Source organism: Musca domestica, unplaced genomic scaffold (genome assembly GCF_030504385.1).
Source record: "Musca domestica strain aabys unplaced genomic scaffold, Musca_domestica.polishedcontigs.V.1.1 19, whole genome shotgun sequence".
In the NCBI taxonomy this organism is placed as follows: Eukaryota; Metazoa; Arthropoda; class Insecta; order Diptera; family Muscidae; genus Musca; species Musca domestica.
The window spans coordinates 8,151,997-8,176,794 of NW_026712245.1; the positions used below are offsets into that span (position 1 = coordinate 8,151,997).

At 35.7% G+C, this 24,798-nt stretch overlaps 1 protein-coding gene across 1 annotated transcript in view; it reads right to left on the reverse strand.

Moving 5' to 3' along the window:
* Nucleotides 1-208: 208 nt before the first annotated feature.
* The window catches only part of LOC131802040 (uncharacterized), a 154,822-nt gene continuing 130,232 nt past the window's right edge, over nt 209-24,798 (reverse strand). The window contains exon 2 of the mRNA XM_059121385.1: nt 209-1,077. Coding sequence (XP_058977368.1) covers nt 261-1,077 — 817 coding nt within the window. The 3' untranslated portion in view covers nt 209-260. The remainder of the gene's footprint in view (nt 1,078-24,798) is intronic.

Below are 24,798 nucleotides of genomic sequence, written 5' to 3' on the forward strand. Positions count from 1 at the left end.
TTATAAAACTGCAATTTAAAACATGCTAAAAACCCCGAAATGTCAATTTATTTATTTATTAATAATTATATTTATAAGTTAGATTACAAATATAATAAATTGTAGTAGCTCTAGCTGCTGAGGCTTTAAGCTAAAAGTAGTATATACAAATATAATAGTTTCTATAGAATAAAATTCAAACAAGTTTATAAATAGCGATGTATGGCAGTTTGTTTTATATAATATAAGAATTGAGTATACTGAATGATTACTAATTTATTTTAAATGTAATTATAAAGGTTGCTTCTTTTTAAAAAGTTTATTACTTCCACAAGTTTTGTGGTATCAAGGTTTTTTAATGTATCAATTAAATTAATATTGGGGAAAAGTGATTTTATATATTGTTTGACATGTTGACAATTTGACAGTAGGTGATTCATATCAAATGTGGTAGATTTGCAGAAAGTGCATTCCTTTTGTATGTCTTTGTTAATGATATGGTCATGCGTTGCGCTAGAATGTCCTAACCTTAGGCGAATGATTTTTATTTGGTCACGTCTTGACAGTAGTTTATTATTGTGAATATATGTTTTGATATTTGTTTTGTTATTGCTTATGGATTTATACCAGTCAGAGCAATTGTTCCATAGAGAATTTCTTTCACAGTAAAACTGTGTTTTAACAAAATTCTTGATATCTTGTAAATTTAAATTATCAGTAGTAGTAAGTGGAAAATTGAAAGCTTCCTTTGCAACTAAATCTGCGAACTCATTACCTTTTATGTTGGAGTGTCCCGGAACCCAGACTAGTAAATGTTTTTCATAGTTGATAATGTCCCTTATCAGCGATGCATAGATGTTGTTATTATTGGGATTAGCAATACAATCTAATGCTGACAAAGAGTCAGATACAATGACAAATTTACCTTTTAAATATTTGGTATAATTAATTGCCTCATAAATGGCTATTATTTCTGCGGTAAAAACGGACGAATATTCTGGCAAAATCGAATGTTTTATGATTGTATCTTCTTTTACAACACTGTAGCTGATGCCTCTTTGTGATTTTGATCCATCGGTGTATATAAATTTATATTCTCTATATTTTTCTTGTATATTGTAAAATTCATTGGAATAAATTTCGATGTTTGTATTTTCTTTGTTATACTTACAAAGAGAAAAATCTATGGGGTATGGGTAATACTGACAAAAAGATTTATTACATAATGGTGTTTTGCGGTTGTATGGTAAGTTGTATATATCGCAAAAACTTTTTATGCGTTTTAGCGATGAATTCATGTTAAAGAATCTTTTGTTTTTCACACTTTTGTTAAAAAGATTAATTACAGGAGAATTGTCATTTAGTAGTATAGCTTTGAAGAGTTTTGCTGTGGAAAGGTCTCTGTAACTTTCGATAGTATTAAGATTTGCTTCCCATAACATATTAGTTATTCTAGTTGTTCGATGCGCTCCTAGAGCAGTTCTTACAGCGGAATTAAAAATGGTTTTAATTTTATTTAAATTTGATTTTGTTGTATAACCGTATAGGAAAATACCATAATTGATTTTAGATACAATGATGGAATTAATAACAGAGATCAATGTAAATGTGTTGCATTGAAATTTTCTGTTGGATAAACATTTTATTATGTTAAGTTTATTTTGGAGAGAGAGGCATAAACTATTAATATGAGAATTCCAGAGGTATTTTTTATTGAAAGTAATGCCAAGAATTTTCAAAGTTTCTACTGGGGGTATAGAGTGATTATTATTTATAAGTTCTGGACGACAGTTTCGCTTATGGCATATGTGTAAATGTTTACATTTTTCTAGTGATAGTTGAGCACCTGAAAATTTACACCAGTAATCTATTTCTGAAAATACATGGCCAACATTGATTGTCGAAATTTTCTGCTTAGACAAGTTTCTAATTATTATGAAATCATCAGCATAGGATACAAATTTGATCTCACTCTGAGACTCTAATATTTTTGCAAGTTTGTTGTAGGAAATTAAAAATAAAACTACAGATAGTGGCGAACCTTGGGGGATTCCATTATAAAGGGATTGTGTGTCTGAAAGATAAGAGTTAACTTTAACTGTTATCTTTCTATTATGCATATAGTTCCTAACATAATTGTATATTTTTGGACCTACGCCCCATTCTTCAAGTTGGCTGAGAATAGCATGAACGCCAATCTTGTCGAATGCTTTTGAAAAATCGAGAGATATGAGGGAAATGTGTTTTTTACATTTAAGAGAGTTGTTTATGTGGTAGTCTAAGAAGATTAATGGGTCAGCAATTGACTTATCCTTTTTAAATCCAAATTGAAAAGAACTAAGAAGTTTGTTAACAGTTACAAACCACCATAATCTTTTAGCAATGATTTTATCGAGTAGTTTGGAACAACAGGTATTAAGAGATATAGGCCTATATGCCAAAACTGACGTTTTATCAGAATTGGGCTTTGGAATTGGTATTACGAGGCTGCTTTTGTATATGTGAGGAATATAGGTGTTCAGAATGTTATTATATAGCAAGACAAGACGTTCTTTTGATTTATTACCGAGGTTCTTAATCATTTGATAGTTAATTCTATCAAAACCTGGAGTTGTGCCTTTAAGTTGATTGAGAGAACATTTAAATTCAAATAGAGTTATGTCATTTTCTAGAGAGCTGGCATATTTGTTCGAAACTAGAAATCTGGGATTTTGAGAATATTCTTTCTTATGGTATTGAAATACATCAGGGAAGTTACTATCTTCAGACAAAGTAGACCAAAAAACACAGAACCGGTTTGCAATTTGTGAAGGGTCAAAAATCTTGTCACCATTAATATCCGAAAAAACCCCGAAATTTCAATATTTAAGGAGTTATGAGCATTTTAAAATAAGCTATTTTTCCTCGTTAAGAAACTGCAATTTAAAACATGCTAAAAACCCCGAAATGTCAATATTTAAGGAGTTATGAGCATTTTAAAATAAGCTATTTTTCCTCTTTAAGAAACTGCAATTTAAAACATGCTTAAAACCCCGAAATGTCAATATTTAAGGAGTTATGAGCATTTCAAAATAAGCTATTTTTCCTCTTTATAAAACTGCAATTTAAAACATGCTAAAAACCCCGAAATGTCAATATTTAAGGAGTTATGAGCATTTTAAAATAACCTATTTTTCCTCTTTATAAAACTGCAATTTAAAACATGCTAAAAACCCCGAAATGTCAATATTTAAGGAGTTATGAGCATTTTAAAATAACCTATTTTTCCTCTTTAAGAAACTGCAATTTAAAACATGCTTAAAACCCCGAAATGTCAATATTTAAGGAGTTATGAGCATTTCAAAATAAGCTATTTTTCCTCTTTAAGAAACTGCAATTTAAAACATGCTAAAAACCCCGAAATATCAATATTTAAGCAGTTATGAGCATTTTAAAATAAGCTATTTTTCCTCTTTAAGAAACTGCAATTTAAAACATGCTAAAAACCCCGAAATGTCAATATTTAAGGAGTTATGAGCATTTTAAAATAAGCTATTTTTCCTCTTTAAGAAACTGCAATTTAAAACATGCTAAAAACCCCGAAATGTCAATATTTAAGGAGTTATGAGCATTTTAAAATAAGCTATTTTTCCTCTTTAAGAAACTGCAATTTAAAACATGCTAAAAACCCCGAAATGTCAATACTTAAGGAGTTATGAGCATTTCAAAATAAGCTATTTTTCCTCTTTAAGAAACTGCAATTTAAAACATGCTAAAAACCCCGAAATATCAATATTTAAGCAGTTATGAGCATTTTAAAATAAGCTATTTTTCCTCTTTAAGAAACTGCAATTTAAAACATGCTAAAAACCCCGAAATGTCAATATTTAAGGAGTTATGAGCATTTTAAAATAACCTATTTTTCCTCTTTAAGAAACCGCAATTTAAAACATGCTAAAAACCCCGAAATGTCAATATTTAAGGAGTTATGAGCATTTCAAAATTAACTATTTTTCCTCTTTAAGAAACTGCAATTTAAAACATGCTAAAAACCCCGAAATGTCAATATTTAATGAGTTATGAGCATTTTAAAATAACCTATTTTTCCTCTTTATAAAACTGCAATTTAAAACATGCTAAAAACCCCGAAATGTCAATATTTAAGGAGTTATGAGCATTTTAAAATAACCTATTTTTCCTCTTTATAAAACTGCAATTTAAAACATGCTAAAACCCCCGAAATGTCAATATTTAAGGAGTTATGAGCATTTTAAAATAACCTATTTTTCCTCTTTATAAAACTGCAATTTAAACATGCTAAAACCCCGAAATGTCAATATTTAAGGAGTTATGAGCATTTTAAAATAACCTACTTTTCCTCTTTATAAAACTGCAATTTAAAACATGCTAAAAACCCCGAAATGTCAATATTTAAGGAGTTATGAGCATTTTAAAATAAGCTATTTTTCCTCTTTATAAAACTGCAATTTAAAACATGCTAAAAACCCCGAAATGTCAATATTTAAGGAGTTATGAGCATTTTAAAATAACCTATTTTTCCTCTTTAAGAAACTGCAATTTAAAACATGCTAAAAACCCCGAAATGTCAATATTTAAGGAGTTATGAGCATTTTAAAATAAGCTATTTTTCCTCTTTAAGAAACTGCAATTTAAAACATGCAAAAAACCCCGAAATGTCAATATTTAAGGAGTTATGAGCATTTTAAAATAAGCTATATTTCCTCTTTATAGAACTGCAATTTAAAACATGCTAAAAACCCCGAAATGTCAATATTTAAGGAGTTATAAGCATTTTTAAATAAGCTATTTTTCCTCTTTATAAAACTGCAATTTAAAACATGCTAAAAACCCCCGAACCCCGAAACTTTCAGAATAACCCCATAACATGTTCTAATTTATTTCACCCCCACATTTTCGTCCAACATTGTGCTAACATCTGTAAACTGGAGGGAGATATATGTTACGATTAAAATTTCATGAACATAAATATATTTCCAATATTATCGTATTTTAAAAGCATAAAAAAGCTATATATTCTGCCGGGAAATGCAAACCATACACTTTCTATTTGCCTTGATTTTTTGTTGCTGTTGTTGATGTGTTGCAAAGCCATTTACAAATATTTTCCAAAACTGTTTGAAACTTTTATTTAATAAAACTTAACGTGGTGTTTGTTTGTGATATCAAAAACATCGGTTACAACAGTCAATACAGCACACACACACGCATACATACATGTGCACTTTTACACAATTTTATATCCGATCACAATACAGACATAAAAGAGGTACACACATATATGGTGGCATGGAGGTTTATATTTGTGTTTAATCAATTTCCATTGAATTGGATGGCAAACTAGTTGCCTTTATTGGTGCGGGTATGTGTGTGAATGGGTGTTTGTGTGTTAGGAACGAGCTGGCGATTGTGAGTGCTGGTAGTTTGGAGGTTGAAAGTTTTTTATGGGGAATTTATGTTAAAAAATATGAGAAAATCTCTAATAATAATCATAATACTGGCAATAGTTAGTTATTGTTGTATTTCACATGCACGCACATACACTCAGAGGGGGTTCGCCTTCGCCTGCCGCTCTCTCTATATGAGCATATCAAGTGGGTGCTTTTATGTTCGGTTAGCTTCAAATAGCCGGTTTAGCAACATCGACTGGTTGTTGAATTTTTATGGCCCAAATAACATCAATTCAATCATAAAATTATTTATGCATACATACACACACACTCAAATATAAATACACAATTTAAGCCAGGACATCGAAGGGGCTTATTTCTAAAATCAGGCATGTCACTTATTCGGCCATATCTATTCGAAGTGTTATTTAAGTGGGTCCAAACTTTAATTGAATGATTATGTTAAATAGCCAGAAAAATGTTCACATCAATAATTTTTGGGGGAGAGGAAGGTTTATGTTTTTTCGTGACTACCGCATTGGAATAGAAGCGGCAATTGGCTGGGCTAAACACAATGTGGTAGCAGCAGTGGTTGTGGTGAGAGTCTCCATAAAAAGATAATAATTTAAATACCAAATTTGATATTTCATAGAGGAAATGGTTGTTTGCGTATGTTTTAACAACAGAATTATGTATTTTAGTTTAGTTCTTTTTTCGGGTATTTTAAAAAGGATTTTAGCTTATATTTTTTTTTTTTTTTTTATTATACCTGTACAGTTTTGTAGATAGGCTGAACGTACACCAGAAAACAGCCACGGTTGTCTTCTTCCTAGAATACTTAAATGATTTTGTTACATGTGTAGTCTGTTTGGGTCAGTCATAAATATTGTATTGATGATAAGGAAATGTCTCGCCCAACTAGTTGTCTTAAGGATAAAAGGTTTTATTACCCGCCATGCTGTGTGTACGTGGGGTGCATTTATTACCCCTAGCATTTATGACTGCATTGTGGGAATTTACTTTAAGGTAGAGTGTCTAGGTACAGCATGCATCCTAATGGCTGTTGAAGTATTTGTTATGTACTCTAATAAATAAGTGTATTGGTATTTGTAGTTTTAGTGATAGTTTAAAGATATGATAAAAAATAAAGTTAGTTCCCTTAGAACATTCAAAGAAACGACATCGAGCGGTTTTATTTAAAGTTTCTCCCCCTAACAAATTGGTGACCCCTAGATTTAAACACGCGCCGGAAATAGTAAAAAAAAAGTGCAGTGCAGTAGTGAAGTTAAAAATTATCGAAAAAAAAGTGCAGTGCAGTAGTCGAAAAAAAAATAATAATAATAAAAAAAAAAAATAATAAAAAAAATAATAATAAACAAAAAAAATAATAATAAACAAAAAAATAATAATAAACACAAAAAAAAGTAGCAGATTAAAGTCGGTAAGTCCAATTTTTGTTTGTTAATTGTCTTATTATTGTTAGGAAGCGATCCAAGAAAGCTTAGTTCACTCGCTGAAAAAATGGAGAGTTTAAAGACAATAGACAGACAACAAGTTTTAGGCCGTGACTTGACACTATTGTATAATGAGTTGCAGGTTTTGTTAAAAAAAACTATATGGGGAGAAAGTGTAGGACAGCGAGTGGACGAAATTTGTAAATCTTTCTTGGAATTTAGTGCCGAGTTTGAGGCAAATGACAAGGGACTCCAATCACCATCCCATGTATTGAGTAAGAACGATTACTTTACAAGTTCGTTCGTTACTCAAGTAAAGGATGTGATTGAAAAATTTGCGATACAATATCGGGAAATTAGTGGGAAGTTAGAAGAATTTAGGAATTTAAGAGGTTCCACATTAACGTTGAACCAATTTCCTGGCGCAAGTGCTCTTCCTGCTAATTCTGATACGAAGCGTTTATCTCTAATGCCGTCAAATTCGAGTAAGGGCATGGAGAATAAAGAAAACGATGCAGAAAAAAAAGCATCGCCGGAAAAAGAAATAAATTCTAATTCTAAAATTCTTGAAATTCCGGTATTTAATGGAAAAATGGAAGAATGGGAATCGTTCAGGGAATTATTCGAGCAGCTTGTACTCGATCAGCCAATAACGAAAACACAAAAAATGTGTATGTTAAAGGCGAAAGTAAGTGGCGAGGCACGTAGAAAAATATCTAAATTGCCCGCTACAGAAGAATATTTTGAAACGGCATGGAATATATTGAAGGATCATTACTCTAACAAAAGAGCTACTACTTCGATATATTTCAGATCCATCATAGATGCTCCTTACGTGTCATACAATTCACACAGTGTGAAAAAATTTGTAGACATGGTGGGGGAAAGTTTACAGGCGTTAGAAGCAACACGACTTGATGCAGAAGAAATGTATCAAGGATTCGTGTGCTATTTACTGCAGAGAAAACTGGATGAACAATTAAGAATCCAGTTTGAGCAGTCTGTAGGAGCACAGAAACAGCTTCCAAAAGTTGACGATCTAATGAAGTTTCTGAAACAAATGCAGTACTCATTAGAAGCGAGTCAACAATTCACTGGGTATTACGGTAAGCAAAAATCCGTAGACTCAACATATATAGGGGGGGATATGTCAAAAACGCTTTCACAAAATGTGAAAGAGGGGCGTTTTGACAGAAAGACGAAAGGGCAATACGGACCAAAGGAAAAATGTCCTCTTGGGTGCCCAGTGGCGCATGTGCTAAACAAATGTTCCAAATTTCGCGTCCTTCCCGTGGATAAAAAGTGGAACATTGTTGTAGAAAACAACATTTGTTCTCGATGCCTAGCTAGTGGGCATTACAAAAAAATATGCACTAGTTCTATAAATTGTAGAAGTTGTCAAGGCGAACACAACTCCTTGTTACATAAGGAGAAAGTTTGCTCTAAAAGTGCGGTCGTTAACAATAGGCATAAGGAGAATACATGCGTATTGTTAGCAACGGCTACTGTCTTGATAAAGGACAAAGAAAATAAATGGAGAACTTGTAGAGCATTATTAGACAGTGGCTCTCAAGTCTGTCTGATAACGGAAACGTTAAAAGACAAATTAGGATTAACTGGAACTAGATCTCAAATTGAAATTGAAGGTTTATCCAGGAATAAATGCCTATGCCAAGAAAAGGTAGATATACAAATGAAGTCAAGAACTTCAAAATATAATATCAATATAGAAGTGTTGGTAATACCAACCATATTGTCAAACGTGCCAGAAACTAAAGTTGTGGAAGAGAACTTTCCGCAGGGAATGACTCTAGCAGACCCCAATTACAACATACCAAATGGAATAGATATGTTGTTGGGGGCAGAAATATTTTATGACGTACTGGTGGATGGTAAGATTAAATCTGGGACTAGTATCCTAAAAAATACAAAATTAGGATGGTTAGTTAGTGGTCCGGCGGTTATCGACACATCTACCAAGGATATTAAGGTCGTAGCAACAATTCAGACGTCATGCGACGAGGAATTGCGAAAGTTTTGGGAGATTGAGGAGATCCCCAAAATGGTAAAACTTACATCAGAAGAAAAAAGATGTGAGGAATTGTTTGATAATGGCGTCAAAAGAACTCCAGATGGCAAATTTGAAGTTCGACTGCCATTCAAGCAAGGCACAGACATGTTAGGCGATTCAAAAATAGTGGCAAGGAGAAGGTTCATGGCATTGGAGAGGAAGCTGAATAAAAATAGTGAGCTTAAGATGCAATACCATGAATTCCTTAGACAGTATTTAGAGTTGGGACACATGAGCCTGGTGAGGAATCTACGTGATGTAGAAGGTGGTTATTATTTACCTCATCATTGCGTCCTCAGACCAGAGAGCTCAACAACAAAATTGAGGGTAGTGTTTGACGCATCGTGTAAGTCGTCAAAAGGGTCTTCGTTAAATGGCGTGCTCCATACTGGGCCAAGAATACAAGACGAGCTGTTTAGTATTCTGCTCAGATTTAGGAAGCACAAGTATGTGTTTTCTGCCGATATAGAAAAAATGTATCGGCAAATATGGGTTGCAGATACAGACAAGAAATTCCAATTAATATACTGGAGGTTTAATGCGAATCATGAAATTAAAACATATTCATTAAATACAGTTACCTACGGAACTGCATCTGCTCCATATTTAGCGGTAAAATGTCTGCAAAGAATAGCAGATATAAAGGAAAGGTCACATCCTTTAGAGTCACTGGTGATAAGAAGTGATTTCTACATGGATGATCTCATGACTGGTGGAGATAGTCTTCATCATGTCATACAAATGAGAAAAAATATCGCAAGAATATTGGATGAGTTTGGCATGCCACTAAGAAAATGGGGTGCAAATAATGATGCAATTTTAGAAGGAGTAGAAAAAAATAATATCGAAGAGATACTCGATATTGAAAATGGAGAACCATCGTTGAAGACACTAGGAGTCAGATGGTCTCCAGAAAGTGATGTATTTTCTCTCAAGTACAAGGCCACAGAGGATACAAGAATTTCGAAACGATCCATATTGGGTGAGATCGCGAAGTTATTTGATCCTTTAGGGCTCGTTGGTCCAGTCATAGTGACTGCGAAGATTTTGCTTCAAGATTTGTGGAAGCAGAAAATAGATTGGGATGATGAAGTTCCACAGATTATATGTACCACCTGGACGAAAATTCGGAAGGAGTTACTAGAACTCGAGAAAGTAAAGGTTAAGCGCCACATAATCTGCCAGGATCCAGAAAGAGTAGAACTGGTAGGGTTTTCTGATGCTTCTATGAGAGCATATGGTGCTGTGGTCTATTTGAGATCTATAGACAGAGAAGGGAAAATTTCGGTGCGGTTGGTAGCTTCCAAGTCGAGGGTAGCACCAATAAAAATAGTTACGCTACCAAGATTGGAACTATGTGCTTCAGTATTACTGGTAGACCTAATGACAAAGGTTAAGGAAGCCTTAAGAATGGAAGTTGACGGAGTTTACTATTGCACCGATTCAGCAATAGTTCTAAGCTGGATTAAGCTTGATCCAGGTAGGCTGCAGATATTTGTCTCCAATAGAGTGAATGAAATTCAAACCAAAAGTATGGTAGAAAATTGGAGACATGTATCGTCGGAAAAGAATCCTGCAGACTTATTATCGAGTGGCGTATTTCCAAAAGAAATAATTGGAAATTCACTTTGGTTTGAAGGCCCAGACTTCTTAAGGGAAAACTCACTCATGGCGAGGGAACCGGAACCTTTAATAGATATACCGGAAATTAAAAAGGCGGCTAAAGTTAACGTGGGGTTAAAAAAAACACCTGTGTGGGAAATGGTAAATCACCGAAATAAATTTTCGTTTTTAAGAAATGTGATGGCCTGGGTGTTGAAGTTTATCAACACAACAAGAAAGGGTTCCGCGAAGTCGTATGTGGTATATAGAAAAGAGGCGCTTCAATTAATATTGAAGGATATTCAGAAGGACTTGCTTTTCCCACGAAATATCTTGCTTAAATAAAGAAGATAAAATAGCCAAATCTTCAAAGATAAGGACATTGTGTCCATTTGTGGATGAAGCAGGAATTTTAAGGGTAGGTGGAAGACTACGAAATAGCAATTTGTCTTTTGAAGCCAAACACCCCATATTGCTGCCATACAAAAATAAGATAGTGGAATTAATGATGGAAGAATTACATCAGGAGAAGCTTCATATCGGACCTCAAGGGTTACTAGCCATATTTAGGCAACAGTTTTGGCTTCTACGTGGTAAGCAGTTGGCTAAAAAAGTGGTGAGCAAATGCTACAGATGTTTTAGGGCAGAGCCTAGGAATTTACATCAATTGATGGGTAATTTGCCTGAGGATCGAGTTATTAGAACCCGACCCTTTTTAAACACAGGGATCGACTTTTTAGGACCACTGACGATACATCACAAAATTAGAGGGAAGCGAACGGACAAAGGATATGTATGTGTGTTCGTGTGCTTTGCTACAAAAGCTGTCCACTTAGAGGTAGTATCCGATTTGACAGCGGCAGCGTTCATTGGGGCATTGAAAAGGTTTGTCGCCAGAAGAGGTTGTCCACTAAAAATTTATTCAGACAACGGAACAAATTTTGTTGGGGCTGCAAACAGTTTGCATGAAGTGTATAAGTTGTTTAAGAGTAGCAACCTTACGAAAGATATTGACAGGTTTTGCACATCAAGGGATATTGAGTGGGTTAATATTCCGGCTAGATCTCCGCATGTAGGAGGTCTGTGGGAAAGCTGCGTCAAGTCGGTAAAAAGGTATTTACATAGAGTAGCAGTTGGAACCATGACATTTGAAGAAATGTGCACGCTCATGGCACAGATAGAGTCCATTTTGAATTCTCGTCCGTTAATACCATTGTCAGACGACCCAAATGATTTCAATGTTTTGACGCCGGCCCATTTCCTGATAGGAGAAGACCTTTCAACGTTCATTGACGCAGATTCGAATAGAAGCTATCAAGGGATGCGGGGACATTGGAAAGACGTGCAGGCTAGAACAGAGGAGTTTTGGAAGAGGTGGTCCGGTGAATACTTATGCGAGCTCCAAAGAAGGTATAAGTGGGCTGACAAGTGGGAAAATATAAAACCTGGAACCCTGGTTCTATTAAAGGAAGATAACCTTCCACCCCTTTCCTGGAGGCGCGGCAGGGTCATCCGAACTATAATGGGTTCGGATGGATTGTGCCGTATGATAGACGTAAGGACAAGCAATGGAGAAACGAAAAGATCGGTCCACAATGTTTGTCCTTTTCCTATCGACGATAATGATATTGATCATGATAAAGCGGGAGCAGTCAAAACAATTCCCGTAATGAAAAATAATGGTGGCTCGGTCGAATCGGCCACATCAATTAAAGATAAGGGTAGAAAATTCAAAGCAAAAGATCTATTCTTATATATTTTATTTATGCTAACAATATGTAACCCAGTTAAGAGTCAAGTAGAGGTAACTAATTTTGAAGATAGGGCTGGCGTGTTTTTTGAGGAAGTTGTTGCTGTCGGCCTGACTAAATCATCTTGGAATATTGTGGCGCACGTGAAAATGACTGAGTATACGTCTGGGATAAAGGCGTTAGACGAAGCAGTAAAAAAATTCAACGAGGATGTGATGAGAATACCCGAAATGAAGCAGTTAAAGTGCATTCAGCGGTTGCAAGAAGCCCATGACCGCATGAGGAATCAACATGACGTTATAATGTCGTCAGCTCCAGTTCAAAGAATTAGAAGGTCGGCGGTGCCGTTTGTTGGTAGCATATTTCGCTCGCTATTTGGCTTGATGGACGAAGAGCATGCTGATGATCTGGTCAAGAGAATTACAATGGTCGAAGATAACCAAAAATCCTTGGTAGAGTTGTTAGACAATCAGACATCTCTCCAGGACATTACGACCAGAATAATAAAGGAGCAGAATCAGGCCGTGTTTACAAACATTGCAAATTTAGATGAATCTCTTGGAGAGCTGAGTAAAAAAATCGACGAGATCAACAGGAGAGAGAGAGCGTGGCTATGAAGGCGACGGAAGCGTTGTGTGCTATCCAAGATGTGGAGATCGTACAAAGAGATCTTATTGAGGCAATGGTTAATGTTCGGGGTAGCTTTCTTCATGAAATTCTTCCCGTGAAGGTCTTCAAGCAGCAGATCCAGGTCATAAAATCATCTATTGGAAGAAGATTACACCTGCCAACCGAGTCTCCGATCGAGCTAGCAAAAATTGCTGATGTGTCGACCAGAACAACTGAAGAATATATGTTGTTCAATATCCGCCTTCCTCTGATAAACACTGATCAATTTACCGCTTATGCAATACAGTCCTATCCAGTCGTACAGGACGGGTTGTCTGTTCAGTTAAAGGCTCACAGCAATTACCTATTGATAGATGAAAAGAAAACAACATTTTACGCCCTCACAGAAGACGACTTTGCCAGATGTCAAAAAATGGACAGAATGATCATATGCCAGCAATTGCATCCCATCTATAATACAAGAGAAGCCACTGAATGTGAAGTTAGGTTGTTTTTAAAACCGAACCAAATGCCTGAGAGTTGTGACTTCGCCATTACAAAGTTTCACAACTTCTGGAAGCAACTTCGAACACCCAATATGTGGGTATTCTCAGTTACGAGCGGTACCGTCACAGAAGTCAAATGTGGTGGTAAGCGACAAAATACTAGAATTCGAAATCAAGGATTACTAAGAATGCAGCCGGGTTGTACGTTAGAGACTGAAGAGATGAAGTTGTGGGCGCACGAGAATTACCGCAGTGAAGTCAACTACGTTTTTCCGCAATTCAACATTTCCGCATCCCTGCCATCTCTCACCCATCTATCTTTGAAGAATAAAATCGAAGTCTACAAATTACCTGACATTCCGCAAGTTAAACGGTTTCTGGGTTTTCCTGTTCATCTCGATACGCATCACCTAATGCACTACAGTCTCAACTTTACAACGTGCCTTTTCATCGCGGGTATCATTATTGCGCTGTACTTGGTTATCCGAAGGTTGTATCATCTATCCAGCCGTTACCTGCCGGTGTCTATCGCCCTTCCTCAAATTAGATAGGGTAGTTGTATATAAAAGTTTGATGAATGTAATTAGAAGATAGTTATGTTTATATCTGTATATTATTCTGAATAATTAAAAGAAATATATATCGGGAACTAAAGTGTAACAGATACTATTAACATATATTAGTCAAATAATCAATCTTCCAAAAATGATAATGTATAGTAACGGTTGTAAGATAAGGAATAAAGAAGATCGCTAAAATTAAAATAAATGTTAGAACTTAAGAATTTGATAAAGTCATTTTCATATTAAAACTTTCATTGTCATGGGTATATTTTTTAATATGATGTAGTTGCTCTCCATGTTATGTTGCTTTGAATTGTGTAAAATTAATATATTGACAACTAAAATAATTGGTCAAGTACTGCATTGCATATTTACAAGATACAATCTCTTATTTATAGGTTGTTGGAAAATTACAATCTTCCAAGGCCGGGAGCATGTACAGTTTTGTAGATAGGCTGAACGTACACCAGAAAACAGCCACGGTTGTCTTCTTCCTAGAATACTTAAATGATTTTGTTACATGTGTAGTCTGTTTGGGTCAGTCATAAATATTGTATTGATGATAAGGAAATGTCTCGCCCAACTAGTTGTCTTAAGGATAAAAGGTTTTATTACCCGCCATGCTGTGTGTACGTGGGGTGCATTTATTACCCCTAGCATTTATGACTGCATTGTGGGAATTTACTTTAAGGTAGAGTGTCTAGGTACAGCATGCATCCTAATGGCTGTTGAAGTATTTGTTATGTACTCTAATAAATAAGTGTATTGGTATTTGTAGTTTTAGTGATAGTTTAAAGATATGATAAAAAATAAAGTTAGTTCCCTTAGAACATTCAAAGAAACGACATCGAGCGGTTTTATTTAAAGTTTCTCCCCCTAACAATACCATTATATTATCATTATTATATAAAACAAGTTAAAAAGTATCAACCCTCAGCAATTGTTCGATTATTTAAATATATTTAGACTTCTGTTATGATTATTCGAATTGTTGACCCTCTATTGAGTGGGTTCTGGGGGAATGGGCCAATATTGCCTATTTCGTATTGGACCTAAATACAAACGACATGAATATGGGGTAACTTGGTAATAGGTTGGTAGCTTCTCTCACTTTACATGATACATGTGATAATTTTTAGAAAATGTAAACAAGTGCGTGAGGTACCAGATATAGTCGACCGAAATATTCCATTTTCATGATTGATCTAATACATATAAAAATATTGGCATTGCAAATTTACAGGAAAATCAAACATTTTTATCCAATTTTATGCGAAGTCACAAATTCCACATTCATCACAGGTTTTTGGTTAAGAGAAATATTTAGATATAGCAAGTTGTAAAGAATCGCTGAATTGTTTCGAAAAGTTATGACAGATAAAAGTATTGAAAATTGTGACCCTTTGTGGGTGAGGTACAACAGATCTGTATAAGCAAAAATGTTTGTATGTGTGAAATTTGAAGAGAGTTGGATGCTTATTTCGAATTTTTCTGATCGTTTCGTTATTCAAAATCTTAAACCCTATGTGGGGCAGGTAGCAAAATAAATGGTCCGATCTCTATCATCTTTATAATAGATCTTGTGTTGACGGAAATATTGAGATATACAAAGTCTGTAATGGAATCGGATGTTAATTTCGCTTTTTATGAGCTTCATGGTCTTGTGTTAGTAGAAATAGTGTGAAATGTAAAGAGTACCTGGTGCTTATTTCGCGTTTCATGACCTTCATGGATTTTCAAAATTTTTACCCTATGTTGGGGAGGTACCAGAAGGAACGGTCCGATCGCTACCACCTGTATAAGAGATCCTGTGTTGATGGAAATATTCAGTTGTGCCAAGTCTAAATGGAATCGGATGATAATTTCGCGTTTTATTATGGATGGTCACAATTTTGACGGGGAGGTACCAGAAGGAGTGGACCGATACATTCCATCTTAACGCAAGATCTTGAGTTTATAAGAATATTGGGATGCGTGAAATTTGAAGATAATTGGGCTCTTACATCGCATTTTATAAGACCTGTAATTATTCAAAATATTTAACCTTTGTGGAGGAAGTACGTGATGAAGTGGACCGATATTATCCATTTTTGCACCTGACAGAGAACTGAGGAAAATATTAGGATTTGCAAAGTTGGAGCAACATCGGATTATTGCTCCCTTTTCTGTGGAGAAAATATATTTTTTGAAAATCTCGACCTTTTGTGTTGGAGGTACTAGAAAGAGCAGACCTTGGGTTAATAAAAATATTTGGATTCCTGAAATTTGAAGACAATCGGATTCTTACGTCACATTTTATAAGAGTTATAATTATTAAAAAAATTGATCTTTTGTGGGGGAGGTCTTTATAGAGTGGACCGATATTGTCCATTTTCGCACCTTACCTAGACCTGACGTAAATAGTAGGATTTGCAAAGTTGGTGCAAAATGGGATTATCGTTACTCTTTCTGTACAGAAAATATATCATTTTGAAATTTTCGACATTTTGTGGGGGAGATACCAGAAGGAGTGGACAGATATTGCCCATCTCCGTACTCGATATAAGTGTACCAAAATCGGATACTCCCTTCCAGAGATGTCGTGAACACCAGCCAGCCAGAGAGGCAGGCGGACGGACACAACTAGATCGACTCCAAATATCATGAAACGGATTTGGTCCAAAGAGACGTAGGGTCTAAAACCGTTATGACGACTAGTTACTTTTTGACCGTATCAAATTATATATACCCTCTCTAGCCATATAGCTGAGGGTATAATTAAGGTCCTCTAACCATAATTCTGGTGGTAATTATCAGTCAAAAAATTTATTTGTAATGTCATATCTTCATTTTTATTAAATATCAGATCAAAAATCTTCCAAAAATTGAATTTTTCTTGGAATACAAAAATGACACATTCCTTTATGTTCTTACATATACACGTCGTCAATAAGAGTCTAGAGCTGACATGTCAAAAGACTTACAGTCCTGAGGAATTTTGTTACTTCCTTATAATTCTCTCTTGGATTTAAAATTGGCGAATATTGGAATTGTTTGTTAAATAAGACCACTAGAATAAAACTGCTTGAAAATTTGCTTTAATTTGTGACTTCAGCTAACAAAAGATACTCCATGACCTATACAATCCATTTTTTCTTCTGCTTATATTTTATACATAACAAAACCAATTCCCTTAGGCAATCCTGTGTCCTATTGCCTAACCTCATACATTCCCTTTCGATTCTTAATAACCTGCCCGAAATAAACTTCAACAAAACTTATAACTGTCAGATTTGAAATCCTTGCCTTTTCCACAAAATAACTAATTACTCTCCTGGCTAATCACATGTCAAATACCAAATTTTCGGATTAAACGACGCAGTAATATCATAACAATCTAACAAAATTAGAGATTTCAATAATATTTAATTTATTTGAAATTTTACAACAAATCTCATCCTGTTCTTCCCCATCCACTTCTGATTATTATTTTCTGCTCTTTTCCAAATAAACTTTCCTTTCAAAAGTTGAAACAATCAAAATCCAGTAGTAATGCCCTGACTTTAGGTAATTACACAAACTAAATCAGCTTAGTTTACTGAAAACTTGCCAATAAATTCAAATAGACAACCAGATATGGCTAATGCCAGTCAGAAGAAGAAGTTGTCAGAGTTTGATTCACATCCCAACTTCAAAGCCCAAACGGATGTTATCTACATGTGTGTGTGTGAGAGAACATTCAAATATTATCTAGAAATGTAGTTGGGTAATACAAAAGCTGTTAGTTTCAGTCTGTGCATGTGTTGTAATGGCCATATGTTAGTTATGCTCCAGTGGAAAGTGTTGAAACTTGTGATGCTGAGAAAAATTTTACTAAATATAACTAATGAAATTCAATATGCAATTACACATATGTAAGTGAATATACACAAACACACACACACATGCACATTTCAATTCTGTGAGTACTTGGAAATCTAGTCGTAATCATAATCATCATTGTCTATATCATGTTGAAATTGGTGGGTGTGTGTGTTTGTGTTTTAAAGTGAAATTTGAAAAATCTCCAAATATATATTATCTTCACCTTTGTGCAACAAGAAAATCCCCTAGAAATAATGATGATATAAATATGGGCAAAGTATTCCATGTCTGTATTCGTATTTCTATAAAGATTTGTGCATCTCTTTCTATGCACATGTATGATGATGCATGTGTCCTGAAAATGCTTATTTGATTTATAGGAGTTGTACTGTGAGTTTGTATACCCTACACCACAAGGTGGTCAGGGTATTATGTCTTTGTGCATTTGTTTGTAACATGGAGAAGAAAGAGAGATAGACCCATAGTTAGTCTTGAGGATCTCCATAGAATCACTTTCTGAGTCGATTTATGCATATCAGTCCGTCTGTCCATGTATTCTTGAGAACAAAATGCAGGTCGCATTTATTATCCGATTAAGATCATCATTTGTTTGGCCCAAGGACGAACCCTATTGAAATTGGAAATAATAGGTCAAAATTTAGATATAGCTCCCATACATATCTTCGTCCGATTTGCCTTTTATTGTGCACCAAACGTGTAATATCAGCCCGAATAGTATGGAATTTTGTACATACAACCAAATTAGGCCTGAAAATAAGGATGCCAAATTTGATCGAAATCGGTTCAGATATAGCTATAGCTCCCATATATATTGTTCATCCGACCTGTTATTTTTGTCCTCCGCAGACGTAATATGCACTCTGTAACAACGATATTCAGGGAAATATATCAAATACAGCTCAGAAATACCTTTGCTAAATTTTCGAGATCGAGATCGAGATCGGTTCAAATTTGGATATAGCTCCCATAAATAACTTCGTCCAATTTACCTTTTATTGTGCACCAAGTTGAATTCTCCCATAAAAACTTTTAATTGTTATGTGGAGCTCTACTAAATTAGCAAAGTGGTGTAGGGTATCATAAAGTCGGCCCTGTCCGACTTTAGGACTTCCTTTACTTGTTTAATAACTGAAGTAAGTTTACCCTACACCGACAATGGGTGTTGCATACATTGAAATGGGTTTGATTTTGAAAACATTAGAAAAAAAATGTTGAACATTTAAGGAGTTTTTAGTTTAGCAAATATGTAAAGGTTCTGGAACGATGCAGTTAAAATGTGGTGCAAGAGACTTGGAATTATTTATAAATCCCTAACGTTTTCCCCCATAGGCTTGACTTCATATTACTCAAAATCTTAGAGATTTTTGTATATGTACGAAGAAAATCAACGATATGCGATAATAAACTCAAAAGATTTGAGGAATACATGTTCCGACATTCAATAAAAAGTTTATCATTCTCGAAAATGAATTACTACATCTCAGCCAAAGTACCGCAGTGGAGCATTCGGGCAGCTTGTTACTGTTTTCTTGCAAAGGGTGACCAATTCGAACAAATCTTAACTTATTCTAAAATTTGATGCTATTTCCGACATTTTTTTCTTTCATTCAATTAAATTTAAGAATAAAAAATGTAAAAATTATGGTGTTCTGGTGTTCTCATCCTGTATACAAGACCCAGGTTGACCTTTGGAACTCGAAATTGTCCTATATTACTCCCTGAATATACGTTTTCTGTTACTGTTGAGATCTAGTAGTGTAGGGTACTATGCAATCGACCGTAATTTCTCAGAACATACATTCAAGCCCACAAAACGGGATACTTTTATCAGTCATATATTTCATTCCATTGAGGGTCAAATTTTCGAATAATCATAACAGAAAGCAAAACATGTATTTAAATAATCGATCGGGTATACATCTGTCGGTAACACCGACTGATACTTTTTAAATGTTTTTTATCAAATATTTTACAAATACAAAGAATGAGACAGGTGCTGGAGTTTACAACTTTTGGGTTCCTCGTACTCCGTCAAGTCCTTTAAGAATCCATATCTTTTAAGGCTTCAGTGCTTTGATGAGTCCGTTTCTCATGCAATAGGGGGCTGACAATTTTGTCACCGGCGATATTTTGACGAATACAACAAATAAAAAATAGAATTAAATATTTTCAAACCTAGATATTCCCTGCCTTACCCCCTGGTAAACATTACCATCGTTTTCCACTCATAAACAAACGTTGTTTTTATAAAAACAACAATAATGGGATTTTGCCTGACGATTTTGCAACAACAAAATACTATGGTATCCCAAACAAGCAAGCCAAACACTGTTCTATTTTCAATATCAATTTTCATGTAATTTTTGGGAAATAAAAAAAAATCGGTGGGTAATGTGTGTAAAAAACTGCAGCTTCCTCCTCTTTTGGTCCAACCGTTAAAAGGCTTGTAAGGGTGAGATAAAAAAAAAACTACAACAAAGTCAAACGCCATAACTTTTAAATTTCTTTCTTTTATTTTATTGAATAAAAGAAATAAACCTATCGGAAATAGCATCAAATTTTGGAATAAGTTTAGATTTGTTCGAATTGGTCACTTTTGACACGAGTTATGGCCTTCAAACGTCCAATTAAATCGTCACACGCTGTCCGAATGTTGTTCTGCGGCCTTTTGGCCCATTCCCGGCGAAGAGATTGCTTGAGGTGATTTACACTTTGGTATTTTTTTAGTGTCAACCTTGCTTTCCAAAATACTCCAGACACAACGGATTGGTATTCGCAGATTTTGGTGGCCATTGTGCGCTGGAAATGAAGCGAAAAACCTCATTTGTTACCATTCTTGGGCGGCGCGTGCTGAGTACGATGGTGCTAAGTCCTATTGGAATGTCCAAGGTCTGCGGCCAAAATGTTTGCATGCCCATAGCTTTTATACCCACCCCAGAATATTTTCGCAATAATATTCGGCATTCATGCCGATGCCACTGTCACCTTATATGAGCGGATAGCGACCATCGTCTGTTTTGGCGGTCCACACCATCACCATGGCCGGCGCTTGAGTTCTGGTGTCCAACCGAAGGTACACATTTTCAGCTGACCTCTTTGGCAAGTAAACACGATCATTTTGGTTGCTTACAAACTGCTAGAAAACGAATGTTTTCTCATCGGAAAACCTCCAAATTCGGGAGCTCACCACTTTCGGCCAAGCAAAGCAACTCTTTTGAGTCTATGTTCTTTCAAATGCGGTGTAAGTTCTTGCACTTTTTGGAATCTCAATGACTTTACCCCGAGCTCATTTTTCAATATTTTCCGAATGGAATATTGCGATATGTCCAGCTCACGAGCTACTATTTTGGTCAAGTCGCTTCTTTACTTTTCGAACCATTTCTGCTGATGTTGCTATTTTCTTCCCTCCACTTCCTTGACGTCCGGCTACGCTACCAGTATCACGGTAACGAGTGATGATACGAGACACAAAAGATTTATTCACATTTAAATGCTGGAGTGCTCTAACGATAGCCACTTGTGGTTTCCCAGCCAAATGTAAAGAAATCAGACTATCACGCTTGAATTCCATCACGTATAACTTTTTTCTGGAAAATTCTCACCAAAATGCTTTTGTGTGCTTGTAAACAATATAATGAGCTTTCACTGGAATAATTGTAACAGCTGTCGGACGAGTGGCTTAGAAATGACAGCAGTCTGAAGATGTTTGCAGTTTTTTCATTTCACCCTGAATTTATACATATCTGGTAAATGATGGTACCTGCCAATTTTTTCTCAAAGTTGGTATTTAGATATCACAAGGGATACCATTTTTTCTTTCAAATAATTGTTTATTGAGGGTAAAGTTCTCGTTTTCGGAGCCGTCGAACTTACTACTTAAAAAATAATATTAAGATAACTATGCTTGGAGGGCTGGTAAAACAACCTGTTCTAATTTTGTAAAAAGTGTACCTTAACTTTTGATTGCCAGTGTAGTAGCCTTAAACTTCTGCATAAATGCATGCAGCGTTTAGTCGACATTGTTCATATTGTTCCTTTAGGTGAATGCATAAACATGTGTTGTTGATGTTGCAGGAATCCATGTTTGTTGGTTTAGCAACACTGCACACCTAGCAAAACAGAGAGACAAACGGACAGACACACCGACAGATACCCTGTGGCATAGCCTCTGTGCTAGGTGTAACGGTGTCTAATCATATTTAATGATTATGGTTTCTAATATTGGTAGTAGTGCTGTGTCGTTGTCGTTTGCCATATTGTCGTCATCGTCGTCATCATTGGGTAAATGTTGGAGGAGAACAACACAGGAGATGCTAGCCTCCATCTGTTGTTCCTGCTGTTCACATTGTTTGTGCTATCACCTGTTTCAAGTTATCATTCTTGTGACATAAGAATATCTTCTGTGTGGAGTAAGTTTATTTGTTTAGCTAAGATTCTAATGAATCGCAGAGGAGATGAAGAAGACGAGGCGGGGCAAGTAAATGTAATATTGCAGATGATATACTTATGAATGTTTGCACGTCATTTTCAATTTGAATTATTGAATGTGGGCAATAAGTATATAAGGAAGAAAATAAGATTTTTTCTATATTCAGATAATATTCCAAGTAAAAGGTCAGACGTTTATGGAAGAGTTCTAAAACTTTCTTAAGAAGACGGTGTTTAGAGGAGTCGCTATTAAGATGTAAAGGGGTACAATGTAAAAGGTCTTAAAAATAAATAAGACCTATACAAGTTATTCAATGTATGGGAAGTCCGTTTACTAAAGTTCTGCCACCCGGATTTTATCACTCAAAGCCCTTAATAAATGTTATATTTTAACATGATGTATGGAGGACCAGCAATAAGTTTTATATCCACGTCAGACTCAATAAAAAGACCTGATAATACGCAAATGAAACGTATTCTATTCATAGAGGCCCTGTGAGATATTTTCTTCATAGAAGACCTGTGAGACTTTTTCCGTCTATAGAAGATCTGTAAGAGGGCTTCCACCGCTTTTGTCCATAGAATAGCTGTGAGGGGACATCTATTCGTAGAGGATCTGTGAGAGGTCTCCTGTTCAGAAAGGACCTGTGAGAAGTCTCTTATCCATAGAGGACCTGTGAGAGGTCTCCCATTCTTAGAGAACCTGTGAGAGGTATTTTCTTCAAATAAGACCTGTTATACTTCTTCCGGGTATAAAAGACCTGTGAAACTTCTTTCTTCTATAGAAGGCCTGTAAGCGGTCTTTCATCTGTAAAGGACCTATGAAAGCCTCCTATTCATAGAGGACCTGTAAGAGGTTTCATGTTCATATAGAACCTGTGAGATGTCATTTATGCGTAGAAGACCCTTGTGGGTCTCTCGTCCACAGAAGACATAAGAGACTGCTTCTGTCCATAGAAGAACTGTAAGGCGCCATCAACTCGAAGAGGGCCTATGAGAGATGTTCTATTCCTATTCACAGAGGACCTTCGGGAGGTCTCCTATTCATAGAAGACCTGTAAGAGGTCTCCCATCATAGAAAACCTGTGAGAAATCTCTTCTTCAAAGAAGACCTGTTATACTTCTTCCGGCTATAGAAGACCTGTTAAACTTTTTCCGTCTATAGAAGATCTGTAAGAGGTCTGTCGCCCACAGAAAACATGCGAGACTGCTTCTGTCCAAAGAATTCCTGCGAGAGGTCATTTAGAGAATCTGTGTAAGGTCTTCTAATCGGAGAAGACCTGTGAGAGGTCTCCTATTCAAAGAGACTGAGACTTCTTCCATTTATAGAAATTGGGAAAGAGGTCTTTCATCCGTAGAAGACCTTTGTGAGGTATCTCGTCCACAGAAGACCTGTGACTCCGCTCTCTATTGGTAGAGGACCTGTGAGGGGTTCCTATTTCTAGAGGATCTGTGAGAGGTCTTTCTGCTCAGAAGAACTGTGACGCTTATAGAGATCTTTATTAGGTCTTTCATCTATAGAAAAGCTTTGAGAGGTCTCTCGTCCATGGAAGACATGCGAGACTGATTCTGTCCACAGAAGACCTGTGAGGGATCCTGTGAGTGCTCTCTTAATTAAAGAGATCCTGTGATGGGTCCCCTATTCATAGATGACCTGTGAGACTTTTTCTGTCTATAACAGATATCTAAGCGGTACTTCCTTTGAGAGGACTTTCATCAACAGAAAACCTGCGAAACTTTTTTTGTCCACAGAAGAAATGTAGAAGATTTTCTATTCACCGAAGACCTGGGGGAGGTCTTTTGCCATAAAAGTTCTGAGAGGGGTCTTTTATCCAAAACAAGACTTTTGAGAAGTCTTCCACCATTAGAAGATCAGTGAAAGTTCTTCTATCAATGGAAGACCTGTAAGACGTCTTCCGTTCATAAAAGACCTGTGAGAGGCCTTTTCTACGAAAAAGGCCTATGAAAGTCATTCTGGGCATAGAAGTCCTGAGACAGGTCTAACCATAGGTCTGCATTGCAGACCTGTGAGAGCTCCTCCACCTATTGAAGATCTGTGAAAGGTATTCTATCCAAAGAAAACTTGTGAGAGATCATGCATCCCATAAAGGATCTGTAATAGGTCATATGACCATAGAAGACTTGTGACAGGTCTTCTATCCAAAGATGAGGTCTAGAAGAGGTTTTCCATCCTTAAAAGATCCATCAATAGAAGACCTCTTATATCTCTTTCAATGGAAGACCTGCAAGAGATTTGTAATCGATAGAATACCAGTAGGAGGAATTTTACCCAGAGAAGCTTTGAAGATCTTCTAACCACAAAAAAAAGCCTCTGAAATGTCTTCTATCCATGGAAAAGCTGAGGAATTTTATAAGATTTCTGAAAGCCACCCCCCCATATTTCCTCACCTCACACTCAAGTATTTCAGAATTATCATTATTTCTTTCGAAAAAAAGTTTCAAATGTGCAATGTTGCCAAAAGAAATATCACATTAACAGACAAAACAACTTAAAACTTTTTTATTTGTCTTTGTCAAAGTATTAAAAGCTTTGCTTTGAGAT